The sequence below is a fragment of the Camellia sinensis genome, chromosome 5 (assembly GCF_055761805.1).
Source record: "Camellia sinensis isolate YWXY chromosome 5, ASM5576180v1, whole genome shotgun sequence".
NCBI lineage: Eukaryota > Viridiplantae > Streptophyta > Magnoliopsida > Ericales > Theaceae > Camellia > Camellia sinensis.
The window spans coordinates 135,022,096-135,033,635 of NC_138965.1; the positions used below are offsets into that span (position 1 = coordinate 135,022,096).

An 11,540-nucleotide genomic window follows, 5' to 3' on the forward strand; every position below is an offset into this window, starting at 1 on the left:
GTAAAATACGCGAAATCCAAACCCAAAATAAAAAAATAAAAAAAAAATTAAGCAAAATACGCCAAATCCAAACCCAAAATAAAAAAAATAAAAATAAATTTTTTAAAGGAAAATACGCCAAATCCAAACCGAAAAAAAAAAAAAAAAAAAAAAAAAAAAAAAAAAAAAAATTCAAACAATTTCGGTCCTATACATGACGCTAACATGGAGGACCATTTGAGTGTGAGTTGCCCTGAGAATCATGTGTCAAGGGCAGTTTGGTAATTTGTCATAAAGACACCTCACTAAAAAGTTAAAAAATCCTTCTCAAATCAGACTTTTTAATCCCAAGTTAAGATAGTCAAAAAAATTAAAAAGTCAAAAAGCCAACTCACTCGCCAAACGGAAGCTAAAGGTGGCTGAACTGTAGAGGGTCCACTGAGTTTAGGCCTGAAGTTTTATTTTAAAAAAAAAAAAAAAAAAAAAAAAAAAAAAAAAAAAAAAAAAAAAAACAGAACCTGCGTTTTCTGTGTTAAAATATCCAAAATGTTTCCTTAGTAAAAATGCAAATTATTATTAAAAAAAAAAAATCACTACCCCTCAATATCACCCAAAAAATTAATTGACAAATAAATAGAACAAAACAAACTCTTTACCTTTCCAAGAATTTAACATAAGAAATCATCCGACTTCTCAAATCTAAAATTTTGAATGAAATAAGACTCAGATGAATCACTCGTAACAAGATAAACAGTCTTTACCTAACTTCCAGCACGATCCATACGTTGTCTAAGCCAATTTCCAAACCTTACACGACACAGCACAATCCAAACGTTGTATTGTTGATTTCTCACAGAATCTTACACGCCACTTCACCGCTCTTATAGGATGAATGATCTAAAAAAACTTTTGCTACCTACAACAACAGTTTGACAAAAGAGAAAAATCTTCCTAGGATGATAAGCTCAGATGATTAGAAGCTCTTTACACGGCCTGCAAAGTAATGTGTGGCTAAAGGGTCCGAGATTTTTAACTACTTAACTACAATTTAACATGACAGTTGCAGCAGGAAAGGTAGTTGGCAAAGAACCACTTCAGATTCAATAATTGGTTAAATCACCGCTGCTAGCACGGGTTACTGTTCTAAATTCGAATGCTTTTTCACCAAGGTTGGCCTTTCCCTCCAAGCCGCCGAGCCAGTTCCATGTCCTTTTTCACTGAGAAGAAAAGACACGAAGATATGGTGTGAATCTCAATGTAAAGGTAGTGTAGTAGAATGGCCAAACCGGCAAGATTGACACAAGTTCAAAACAGACTAAACATAAACGGTGATCCACAGCATGGATAGGGCATTATATATCATTTTAAATGAATGCTAGTGCATGGGGACTCTCAGATGTAATCCCCCGACCTATACTTGTTTTTGCGACCCCCTCATCCTTATTGAGAATTATGTAAATAAACAAAGAATTGAAAATCTTAAAATTCGATGAAAATGGGCTAATGGTTGAGAGAACAAATAGCAACATTATCATGATACAGTTTTCTTCATATTCCCATGACAATATGATATTGCCACATTTTCATTATCAACAATGATATAGACCTCCACAATTTCCCATCCCCACCATCCCCCCCTCCCCACACACACGCGCGTGGAGATTAGCGATTGAAGGAGAAGAAAAAAAAAAAATTTAGCCAATCAACACTCAATGAGAGTGCTGGGGTGTCCCCTAATGGGGTCTCCCCCGTTTTCCTTTCATTATATAGTTTCCTTCGGATTCCCATGACAATATCATCTCCGAGCAAGAGAAATCAACGAAATTTCCGGATTAAACCCTTGTAGTCAGATGTACAATTGTGCATCGCAATCTTGTACACTCTTTTCGGATATCCACACAAATTGAATGAGAAAATACAAACGGCCCTACTTTTTAAGAAAAAAATTTGACATATCAAATCAGTTGTCTTATCAACACATGCAGATAAAGCTGTGCATGAACAGAAAAATGAGAAAAAACAAAAAAAAATTGAGATATCCACTCAAATTGAACAGCAAATGAGAACACACAAGCGGCTCTATTTTTTAAGAAAAAAAATATGACATATCAAATCAGTTGCCTTATCAGCCCATGCAGATAAAGCTGTGCATGAACTGCAACATGGAGACAAGGCCTCAAAAAAGTTTTCAGTTTTGCAAATGATTTAGAACCTTACAAAAAGGAGTTTTCTTAAGTGTGCAAGTGCACACCATGTGCCACTTACACAAAAAGTATAAGTGTAAGGTGTAAGTATAAGTATAAGGTGTAAGTGTAAGGTGTAAGTGTAAGTGTAAGGTGTAAGGTGTAAGTGGGTTGCACATGGTGTGCAACCTCAAAAAAGGTGTAAGTGTAAGGTTTAATTTTTTACAAAAGGTGTAAGTGTAAGGTGTAAGTGTAAGGTATAAGGTGTAAGGTGTAAGTTGCACACCATAACCAAACCCTACAAAAAATCATCTCTACAATTCTCACTCAATTGATCCAAATAAGAAAGAAAAAGAAAAAAAAATACAAATATATTATTAGTCCAAGTCACTATAGAGGTGATGAGGGTCTCCCCAAGAAGGGGTCCTAAATATTTTTCATATACAAAATAAAATGAAAAACAGACCCAAAAAAAATACTAGAAAGAAAAATCGAGATTGCAGAACCTTTCTAGAAAAATATGATTCATTTACATATTAACTCAGCTAATAGCATTAGAAAAATGCTTGGGAGCACTAATTAGTGCTCCCACTAATGAGGTGGCAGTGGGTCCTGCCATTAATGATGTGATGTTTTGGTCTTGGAGTTGTGTTTTTTTTTTTTTTTTTTACTTTTTTAATGTATTAGTGCTATTAGTGGTGATGTTTTTAGTGGGATGAATCATTGTTGATAGCATTATTCTTAGGTAGACTAAGAGCATTCCAATCTTTTTCTTATAATATACCTCCTTACTCAAAATAAGGAATTTTTTTTATCAAAACACATCCTCAGTAATTTCTTTATTCAACCTCTCAAATATAAGTATTTATATCTAATAAATTCTTATTTTATTTCGTTAAAGACACGAAGGATGTCCTCCTAAACGTCCCCCGATCATCTCCCTAGATGTTCCGTGAAAGTCCTGAAACTAAAGAAGAAAAATGTCCAAAATTAACTTGACCGGTCGACCAACCGGCCGACCACCCCTGTTTGCTTTTGTTTACTTTCCTTTGCTGTTTCCTTCTTTGTTGCTGCTTGTTGTGCTGTTGCATTTGTTTTTATTATTTTATTATTAAAAAAATATTTAAATTTAAAAGTAATTAAAAATATTATTTTAATAGAATAGAGAAAGAATAGAGAGTTTGTTAAGAGAAATAGATAAAAAAATAATTCCTAAAATAGGGAATGAATTTTTTAATAATATTTTAAGATAAAATTTAAGTAGTCTGATAAGGATGCTCTAAGGCCTCATTTGGCATGTGTTGGTTTTAGCCTAAAAGTCAATAAGGCCTCGTTTGGGAACAGGCTAATTTAGTAACTTTTTGGCTAATTGGCTAAAAAGGTAGGTAAAAAAAACTTGTATATTTGGGATGACTTTTTGACTAATTATGAAAAGCTGTGCAAAAAGTAGAGAGAAGCCGTAATTGTTGACTTTTTGGTATGACTAATTGGCTAATTGGCTAATTTAGTAACTTTTTGACTAATTGGCTATTTTAGTAACATCCCAAACGAGGCCTAAGTTACTAAAAAAATTAAAAAACCTATAACTTATATCACAAAAATCAAATATTCTATTTTCTCTCTACTTTTTACACATTTTTTTGTAAAAAGTTAAAAAAATCATTCCAAACATACTGACTTTTTTTTACCTAACTAAAAAGAAAAGTCAAAAAAATTTTAAAATACCATGCTCCCAAACAAGGCCTAAAACTATCAGAGTGACTGTCTGAATTTTTTTTTCTGTTTTTTTTTGGGGTCAAGGTTTTACTATCAATTAATTAGTGCTTTCATCATAGCCAGTTGAACAAGCTAGCACGTGAAAAGGAAATTGAAAAAACATAAATAACATCTCAAAAGATCGGTTATCAATTTCTTCGCACTTACTAAGTGTAACACGCTTTGCATGGATTGCACATAGCATTGCCTCTTCAAACAAATGAACTAAATAATCTTCTGCTGCCTACAACAATGAGCAACAAAAAGTGACCAACCATTAAGGATAACATATATCTATATCTATTACTGACTAATAACTTACAGAAGTATATTCCCACATATAATCAAAACTACGAAATAAAAAGGAGAACTAAAACCCACAAATAGCCTTTCAGAAACAAAGAACAAGTACATCGGATATTTCGCATATTTAAAGTCAATATTGGATATTTCCAGACAATAGTAACAACGTTATCACTAAAATCCAGTATGCGTTACAAACAATGACAGACCAACAAATACATTGAGCAGATTTAAGACAATTTTGAAATAGCATGCCATGTAGTGTTGTTACTAGTTACTAGAGAATGCTTGAAATGCAGGAAGCAAAAAAAGACATTACAAAACCAAGTAGTCAGTATTCAAGTGATAAGGAAGAGTTCGTCTTTCACAATCAGTTAGGAAGTTGAATTTTTTCTTTTTTTTATCCCTAGATGGTTGATTTACACTTAATGTTTCAGCTAGGCAAATCATCAAACACTTGATGATCAATTCAACCAATCAATTAACTGACCAAGTCACAATTAGATCTCTATAAATACTGGGTCAATATTATCAGCTCTCCTCAACATATATCCGAATGTACCATGCTCAAATTGCAAGCACATTTGGATACATCAAGCTTAAATAGTTTACTTATATTTAACAAGAACAAGCCCATCATAAACTGAGAAAAATTAACCAAAACTTCGAAAATTTGGGAATAAATCTATTAAAAAATAAAATGAAGGTATATGCAAGCTCAAGTCTACATACACATATAAAATGCACATCATTACCACCTATTTAAATGCATGCATTCGTGCAAGCACATTCACACTCTCATTAACTGGGGAGGAAATTTACAATACCTCCTGAATTGCCACTAAAGCTTCAGCTGTCCACCGAATGACTTTGGGGGCAAAAAAATTGCTAATCTCTCTCACCTACCACAGATGATGAGAATTGTAAGCTATGCCAGTCAAACCACACAATGAAATCAAATGTGTACAAGTAAACAAAAAGAAAATAAAGAAAAGAGAAGCGTTTGCGAAGAATTCCATGTACAATTCTAATATTTATATTATGATGATTTGACATACAATTGTAGCATACTAAGAGCATTCTGCATGATAGAGAACCATAGGAGACTGCATTAGTTAAGCAAACAGTAGGTAGTGTAAGAATTCTGCTAAACTCAAGGCTTCCTCAAGTTCACTTTTATTAAATTTTACTTTCTGTGTAAAAAAAAAAAGAGTATTTATTTATTTTTTTTCTTTAGAAAAGCATCAAAATGATGCAAAAAATACAAAAATGCCGCCACCAAAGGCCCAAACAAAACTATGAAATCAAATCATCTACAAAACCTACAAAACCCAAAACATCTAGATCAACCAACCCCGTAACCCAACTATATAACACCATATGAATCTAAAAAAAAAAAAAACTATATAACACCATGAGAAGCCACCTCTCTAACCAAGGAATCGAATGAGACACCCTGTAAAACATGCCTAGTACGCTCCAACCAAATGAATCATATTAAACAATGGGAAGCAATCATCCACGCCTTCCGGCGCCTCCTCCCAACCCTTCCCCCTACCCAAATTTGCAAAACTACCAACACAAATCCTGCCTGCACCCAAACCAAACCAAAAATTGCAACAATAAGCATCCAAAGCCGATAAGTAACTGGTCAATGAATGAGCAAATGGTCCATCGACTCCGCATCATCATCACATCACAAACAGCACCAATTCACCAAGATATGCCCACAACATATTAAATTATCAATTGTCAAAATATGCCTTCAAGCCGCCATCCAAACAAAGAAAGCTACCTTGGATGGTGTGCTCGCCACCCAAACGCACTTCCAAGGAAACAACACCGCGTCATCATGCACAAGCGCACCATAAAACAAAGACACCGAGAAAGTAATTGATACAAAATAATTGAGTAAAGCATTATGAATGGTAAAAGAAATATGTAGAATTAGTTGAATACTGAAATAAAATAAAATAAATAAATCGATAAAACTTTCACCACAATCCCCGCACGATTTTCCCAATTTAAATCAAGGAAGTTTTAGATGAAAACATTTTCCTCAGCACGTTCCATTCAATATAAGTAGGAGAAGAACCCTGCTAGGTATTATCAAAAAAAAGAGGAAGTGAAACCAAGTTAAGATGATACGAATCAACCCCCTCTTCTTAGGCCAAAGATCTTACCATTTTTTAAGGAACTGGAGTGATATCTCTTTTGCATTTACATTCAAGAGTTCTTACGTGTTTATTGTTGGATGTTTGCTCAATGAAATGGGTAGGAAAGGTGACCAATTTGTGGTACAACCATAGAAACCCCTACGCTAAGAAGCACGGACACTTCTAAAAAAGTGGCTTATCTATGTCGTGTCCATGTCAAACACCGACACTTGTTGGACACTTCCCGACACATATCCGACACTCGTCAAAACATGTCCTAGTTTTTAAAAATCTTTTTAGATCTGGACACTATTTGGACACTCATGTCCATTACTTAAATACACGTGTCCATCGATTAGATACACATGAAACTATTTCTAATTTTGAACAAAATAACTTAGAATACAATAATAAAAGGAAAAAAAAATTTTAATTTATAAAATAAGTATATATATTATATTTTTCTATTATCTTCAAATGATATATTTATATATATAACATATAATAAATATATAAAATTATATATTTAATGTGTGACTCCCACGTGTCGTGTCATGCACTTTTTGAAAATTGACATGTCGGCATGTCTGTGTCGTATCAATGTCGTGTCGTGTGTCCGTATCTATGTCCGTACTTCTTATCCCCTACCCATTGAGGAGCCAAATAGAAGGAGCCTAGATGTGCCCACAAATGCAAGACATCTGTAGGTGCTTCCTCAAGATCTAAGAAGCACGGGTGCGGGTACGAGTACGGTACGGGTACGAGTGCGGGTACGCCGATACGGCAAAACCTCAAAAAAGTAGGATACGGGTACGGCTGCGGTACGCCGATATTTTTTTATTTTTTTTTATTTTTTATAATTATGGTTAAAAGATCCAACCTACAAATTGAAATTAAATATCAAAACTAAAAAGTATGATTGATTATTAATTTTGTTCTAATTAATTTTTATAATTTTGTTCTAATTAATTTTTTTGATTATTAACATTATATAAGTATGATTGATTATTAATTTTTGTGTTCTAATTTATTAATTTTTTTGATCTATTTTTTTAAATAATTTATAAAGGCTATATATATAATATATAAATAAAAATATATCATACACATATATATTATATATAAGTATAATTTATAACAACATAAATAAAAATATATAATAAAAAAATAAAAAGTTATAATAATATAATATAAATTATAATTTATACTATATATATATATCTATATATAATATCCATATCTAGGTCATAGCTCTGAGAGAAAAACAGAGTCGAAGAGAGAGGAGAGAAATAGGCGAAGTGAGAGAGAGAGAGAGAGAAAGAGAAGGCGAAGGTCGTCGGAGGTCGTCAAAGGTCGATCGAAGGTCGTCGAGGTCGATCGAAGGTCGTCGACGTCGATCGAAGGACGTCGGAGCCGTCGGAGCTTCAAACCAGGTACTCCTCTCTTCTCTCCTCTCTTCTCTGTTTCTTCTCTTCCGTGTTCGGAACAGCTGAGTTCTGCCGTACCCCGGCGTACCCACAGCGTACCCAAGCCGTACCAGTTCTCCCAAACGTACCGAGACACTGTTTGCCGTATCCGGTACGCGTGCAGCCGTACCGGTACGCGTACCAATACCCGGTAAGTACTCGGTACGAGTACGGCACCATTTTTGGAGTACCCGTGCTTCATAGCTCAAGATGGGTTGATCCATAGTCTGACCAGCCATTTAGGGTATAGTCGCAAGAAGCCAGTGGCCCACGACTAATGGACATGAGTTTCATGCACCAATGGCCGCTGGTGACACTCAAACTCATGACCTCTTGACCACCAACCTCAAGTGGTAATCCAATGTTGAGCCTAACACTAAACTGGAGAATACGTACCCATCAAGTTCCTTAAATTAATTTGGACAATAAAAAGTTATAACGTTTACTAACATTGTATGGGTAAGGATGCAGTTCCCAAGCCTATCCCAATATTGCCAAGAATATAGATCATTTAAATTTTATACACAAACCAATAGATAATGTAATTACCTATATGCTCTGTGTAATTATTATTGCTATTTATGGCACATACAATGTAATGGCTTTTATAGTAAAATAGTTGGAATTTGGTACAGAAATCTACTATTGAGTGGCTTTCTTGCAAACTGTAGATAACTAAACAATGCATAATGGTAGTTCTCCAAATTGGGATTATGAGGGCATTAGCATTTTTTGCTAATAGTAGTCTCTGTACTCTAATTGGGGGAATGAAAGTTGAGGCAGTTGTTGAACTGAACACAAAGAACACGTCACTTTGCTAAAAGAATTTTGAGTCTCTATTTGAGGGACTTTTGTTGTATGCAATTAGGAAAACAAAACAAAAGAAGCAATAAGAAAACAGTAACATCAAGTTGTGGAATCATAAGAAGCAATGAACATAGAAGAAATCAATGGCTTTTTAGATTAGATGCCTCAAAAAAACTTAACATGAATTTAAGTTCATAGATAGGTCTTATGACCACTCTCATTCTATCTAAGATAAATAGCATGTAGTTCATCCGAAATTAAAAATCACCATCCACTAGATAATAAACTAAACGCAAACAAATATCAGTCATTATTATGTATGTACATTCACAAATAAATATGTGTGTATATAAGGTCCCATAAAGTTTAGCAGTTCAAGTAAGGCCTCACGGAGTTGAGCAATTACAATATGCCTAAAGTTACAATCATTTGCAATAACTCTTATCATCAATGGAATCAAGCAAAACAAATCATTGTTTCAACTTAAATGTGAATACAAAGCTTACATAAACAAAAGTATATATGACTGTTATCAAGAAGAAATCAAATTGCTACACAAGAGGGCTCACAGTTCTAATGAAAGGAGCGGCTGGAATGAGAAGCTTCCAGGTCTTTTGAAAACGCCGAATCTCCTGAAGAGCCACTGTACCTGGCCTTCTATGAGGCCGCTTTCTCCGCCTCGGCTCCTCTCTTGAATCTGAACATCAAAATCCTCAACTCAATTCCCAAATCAAATTTACCAATGACATAACAAATACATAAATAAAAATCATCCTTATCACCACCAACTCAAAAAAAAAAAAAAAAAAAAAAAGCAAATAGATAAACTCACTCGAAGGAGCAGTCCTCACACTTCTTCTCCTAGGTGTCTGCTAAAATTAAAATTAAAATTAAAAAAATTAAAAAGTTAAAAAAAAAAAAAAAACGCAAAATATCAAATTAAACGTTTGGAAGATGTTCACACACACCTATACATACACAAATTAAGCTGCAGAAAAGTAAAATTGGACAAAGCGCGCTCGCGCGCGCGCACACACACACGCATATATATAAATATATAGAGAGAGAGAGAGTACCGAACTCGTTCCAGCGGATGCTGGTGAGGTTACTCCTGCAAACATGATTGTAGAGACAGAGAGATGAGAGTTAGGGTTTGAGGAATGAGGGAAAAGGGGAGGAAATTTGAACAGAACAGAGTTGTAGAGAGAGAAATTATATATATATATATATATAGAGAGAGAGAGAGAGAGAGATGTGTACCGGAGATTCGACTACGAAATAGTTTGCGTTGGGCGGCATGTTTGGTCCTCGCCATAGATTTGAGGTCCGAGGAGGCCAATATAACTATTGCCTACTGATTAAAATTTGTCTTTTTCTCTTCTGATTCCGATATTGATTTTCAGATTCAAAGGTCTACTCGGAGATTTGAGAAATTTTCAACTCTTTCTCTCCTTTTCTTTTCTGGGAATTTTCTGTGAATCTGAAAATTAAGAAATAAGTAAAAATGAATTCAATTAATAGTTTCCCGCTCGATTCAGCGTTCTACTCTCGGAGCGACGCAGATTAGGAAATTAGGACCAGTTTGGCCTTTTTTTTTTTTTTTTTTTTTTTTTAAATACAGTTGAATCTAAAATACTTAATGCATTTAACAAGTACCAAAATAAAATTTACTTTTTGTTTTTTGAGAAATTTGAAATTAATTTTTTTTAGCATTAATAAAAAAAAAAAAAAATTTGATCTGTCCAGATAAGAAGTACTTGATAAACAAATTTTAAAATTCATTTATAAATACAAAAAAAAAAAAAGTGATTTTTTTTAACACTTGCAAAACATGTTTGGCATGTTTGATTGTGTGGATTAAAGCATGAGATTGGGATTATTAATCCGTGGACCCAATTATCCTATGTTTGTTTTACCATTTTGGTTTAGGATTATTAATTCAATGGATAATTAATCCAACAAATTTGTAAGATTATTAGTAATGAAGTAGGGGTGGGATTATTAATCCAATGGATATTAATCTAATTGAATAGTGAATACCACACTAATTTAATAGGATTATTAATACTTCACTATTAATCTTGTGAATCAAACATGACCGTTGTGTTTTGCTAGAATATATGTATACTAGCGTATGTTCATGCCTGAAGGCACGGTGTAAATGTTAGGATTATAATATAATTGTAATTCCAACATTATTTAATAAATTATTAATTATCAATTATATTTAATAAATTATTAATATAATTGTAATCCTAACCATTCATGTCTCAAAAATAAATTATCAATTATAGAGATGAAATTATGCCTTCAACCTGAAAATTCCTGTTTTTATACCAAGAAAATGGCATAGGTAAACAACCATTGTTGAGTTTTGGGTCAATTATAGAGATGAAATTATGCCTTCAACCTGAAAATTTCAGTTTCTATACAAAGAAAATGGCATAGGTAAACAATCATTGTTGAGCTTTGGTGACCCACCATAAAACAAACTCAAAAATATCTAGCTAAGTTCCCAGAAGTTGTGGGAGTTTCCAATCAAATGAAGGGATTTGAAATTAAACTTTATAAGAACATAGGCGAGTTTTCAAATGAAATTCAATTAACGCCCAAATAGTTTTATTTTAATTTAATTACGTGTTTATGCGATCTTTAAGTTGTTGTTCTGTTTTTTTATTTACAGTCAACAATAAAGTAAAAAGTTTTGCGAACAAGTAAAGAACAAAGTTTTCCAACAATCAAAGCACATCCAAGCTCAATGTTTGAACTTTCAAGGAAGAAGAAAAAAAGAAGCCTGAAAACAAAAACCTATTTGATAAATTTTTGGCAAATTTTCTACAGACTAAAAAGCCTAGAAATAAAACGTCCACTGTTTAATTAAGATTGAGATG

General features: G+C 33.5%; 1 protein-coding gene across 4 annotated transcripts; it reads right to left on the bottom strand.

The window, feature by feature from the left end:
* Positions 1-615: 615 nt before the first annotated feature.
* On the bottom strand, positions 616-10,272 carry LOC114310403 (histone H3-like centromeric protein CENH3). Of its 4 annotated transcripts, none has more exons than XM_028256380.2 (8): positions 9,910-10,268; positions 9,726-9,760; positions 9,482-9,518; positions 9,219-9,346; positions 6,016-6,045; positions 5,048-5,122; positions 4,086-4,161; positions 616-1,196 (listed from the first exon to the last, which is right to left on the bottom strand). In XM_028256380.2, exons 1-8 carry the CDS (start codon positions 9,962-9,964, stop codon positions 1,141-1,143), a joined length of 492 nt encoding a protein of 163 aa, XP_028112181.1. In that variant the 5' UTR covers positions 9,965-10,268; the 3' UTR covers positions 616-1,140. The 4 variants fall into 4 exon arrangements, with proteins under 4 accessions (XP_028112181.1, XP_028112180.1, XP_028112183.1 ...); XM_028256379.2 differs by having other exon boundaries at positions 9,482-9,521; XM_028256382.2 differs by lacking the exon at positions 6,016-6,045 and having other exon boundaries at positions 9,910-10,272.
* Positions 10,273-11,540: the final 1,268 nt, after the last annotated feature.

Excerpts from the sequence above, each read along its gene's own strand:
- LOC114310403 (XM_028256379.2), bottom strand. The coding sequence starts at position 9,964 with ATGGCGAGGACCAAACATGCCGCCCAACGCAAACTATTTCGTAGTCGA. Across the intron at positions 9,761-9,909 it reads ATTTCGTAGTCGAATCTCCG|GAGTAACCTCACCAGCATCC; the intron begins GTACACATCTCT and ends TCATGTTTGCAG. Across the intron at positions 4,162-5,047 it reads CTTTAGTGGCAATTCAGGAG|GCAGCAGAAGATTATTTAGT; the intron begins GTATTGTAAATT and ends TCATTGTTGTAG.